This window comes from Trachemys scripta, chromosome 21 (genome assembly GCF_013100865.1).
Source record: "Trachemys scripta elegans isolate TJP31775 chromosome 21, CAS_Tse_1.0, whole genome shotgun sequence".
NCBI classification, from domain to species: Eukaryota; Metazoa; Chordata; order Testudines; family Emydidae; genus Trachemys; species Trachemys scripta.
The window spans coordinates 3,048,294-3,050,822 of NC_048318.1; the positions used below are offsets into that span (position 1 = coordinate 3,048,294).

At 57.0% G+C, this 2,529-nt stretch overlaps 1 protein-coding gene across 1 annotated transcript; it reads left to right on the forward strand.

Annotated features, from left to right (window-relative positions):
- The first annotated feature begins 224 nt into the window (after positions 1 to 224).
- Positions 225 to 1,734, forward strand: LOC117868696 (secreted seminal-vesicle Ly-6 protein 1-like). Its single transcript, XM_034754893.1, has 3 exons — positions 225 to 276; positions 619 to 738; positions 1,580 to 1,734. Exons 1-3 carry the CDS (start codon positions 225 to 227, stop codon positions 1,732 to 1,734), a joined length of 327 nt encoding a protein of 108 aa, XP_034610784.1.
- Positions 1,735 to 2,529: the final 795 nt, after the last annotated feature.

Consider the following 2,529-nt stretch of genomic DNA (forward strand, 5'->3'; position numbering starts at 1 on the left):
GTTGCCTGCCAGAGCCACTCACCTGGGCAGGGAACGTTCTGCTCTGGGCTGCACGGTGACCATTAGATTGTAATTAGTAATTATCCCAGTCCCCGGGGGTATAAATATGGCTCAGTCCTCCCCCTGGGAGCCAGTGCACCAGATTTGCAGGCCCTGTTCCGCTCCTCGCTTGCTTGACACGACCGCACTGCTCCCCCCTCGGCTCGGCAGAGAGAAAGCCAAAGATGAACAAGATCCTGGCTCTGGCTTTGCCAGCCCTGCTCTGCTTGGCAACGGGTAAGTCCCGAAACAAAACCCAATGAGGGGAGATTTCCACCCCTGATGGGGCAGAGCCTCAACTGGTGCCAGTCCACAGTTCTTTACCGAGGGCAACTCAATTATAACCAACTATTCTAGCTCAAGGGCAGCCTGTGGTCTGGTGGAGGGACAGAACCGCTGCCCCTGGAAAGCCAGACTGGCCTAGCAGTGACCTGCCACAGAGGGTTGGATGAAATGAACCGGAGCAGGACAGCCGTGGGGGTTGGATGGTTCCTGGAGACGGGGAACGCGCCTGTGCACGGAGCATGGCCGATCCGTGGCTGCTCGTTGCCTACTCTCCGTTTTCTCGCCTCTTCACAGCGGATCCTCTCCAGTGCAACGGCTGTTTCAAGCTGTTACAGGACGGCAGCTGTAAGATAGGCCAATACACCTGCACGGCATCTCCAGATGAATCCTGCTTCACCCGCAAAATCACCGCTGGTGAGTGAGAGTGACTGAGGGCACGTCGAGGCCAGGGCGGGAGGGGAAATGTCCAGCTCGAGGAGATACACCCATCGCTCTGCTCCAGCTAGCACACTGATAGCAGACGTGTAACCGGAGCGAGCGGTGGGAGGGGCCAGCTTCCCCAGTTCGATCCTGCCCAGGGCACTAGACACCAGTGCAGATCGTCCCTGCACTTCTGTGCAGTCCAGTGAGCAAAAGATGCCCCATCTCTGGGGCAGTTAGTGCTGGGAGGGGAGAAGTGATCGCCTTACCCTAGAGTGACCTCTTCTGGCCACGCCGGCTGTGGCACTGGGGAACTGTGTTCATCCTTTAGGGTACGTCTGCCCTAAGGTGGGGGGGGAAGAGACGTTGCAGCTCGGGGGAGACATCCCCACGCTAGCTCTGACTGTAGCCACAGCAGCATGAGACATGAGGGGCTAACCCCCCCACTCCCCAAGTCTACATGCCTAGTGTCTTGGATGGCCACTTACTCGGGGAGAATGGCCTCACCTGCTGCTCGCTCTGGCATGGCTACCCTTTATTCTTTAGTGCACTCGCTGGATCAGAGCTAGGGGAATGTCCTGCCTGAAGTGTAGCCAGACCCTTAGTCCATGAAGGTGACTGGGACACTGGGGCATAGGGGAGGGGTGGGGGAGTCCTCTAAGGACAGAGAAGGGTCCTGAGCTACAGGAAGTGGGGTGACAGAGGAGCCCCGGCTGCTGGGAGTCAACAGAGGGGAGGGCAACTCAGTTGGTGGATTCCCCTGGCCCTGTCACTGGGAGGAGGGGTCTGTCCCTGGCACCCAGCCCTGGGGGCTCAGGTCTCTTTCCCTCTGTAGGGAACGAGATCCTGCGGGTGGAGCGGGGCTGCACTGTGATCTGCGACGACCTAGTGCTCAACAACTACGACTACAAGGAGATCACCCAGTGCTGCACGGACAGAGCCTTCTGCAACATACACAACCCCTGGCCCCAAGCCCCCAAGGAGGATTAAGGGGAGGGGGGGTTCTGGGGCAGCAGGAAAGCTACATTTGCCTTTCGCTCCAGGCCTGGTTCTGGGTTATTCCCCAACTCGCCTTTCCTCATTGAAAACCTGGCAGGAACCAAGACCCGCCCCCTGGCGTCACCCTCAATATCACACTCCTGACATCAATTAACTATAATTAAATTAGGAAATGAGCTCTGCTCACTGGCCCCGCCCTGCTTCGCCCCGGCCCCTCCCCTGCTTGGCTGCCCGCCTCCCATCTTACTGCCCCAGGCCCAGCACCCAAACTCTCTGGTGCTTTGCTGCTGTTCCATAGTTGAAGGTGCCCGTATCAGGGTGACACACTCCCCCCAGCTGTCATTTCAGAGCCTCTGATGCTGCCCCGTGAGAGTATTAAGGGGGCAGGGCTGGATTTAGGAGCAGGTGACCAAGGTGACCACCTGCGGTGCCAGGCTTTGGGGTCACCGGGCTTGGGGGACTGTTTTTATTGTTAGCAACAAAATGGAAAGTAGAATGTTTGAAGTAACATGTTTCAGGTATTCCGTATGTGATTCATTTTGCATTAACCTCCTAGAACAGTGGTTCCAACCTATTGTGGGCCACATACGTGTTATGTGGGCTGCATCCAATACTACCTGTATGGCCCTGAGGATGTCACATGGGCTGCAGCTCTGTGCTGATTGGACCGCAAGCAGCCCGCGAGCTGGAGGTTGAGAACCACTGTCCTAGAATGTTCTGGATCTTTGTAGAATCTCACGGAACTTTCCAGACTTTGAGAACGACACTCTCCTCGAACTTCCTAGA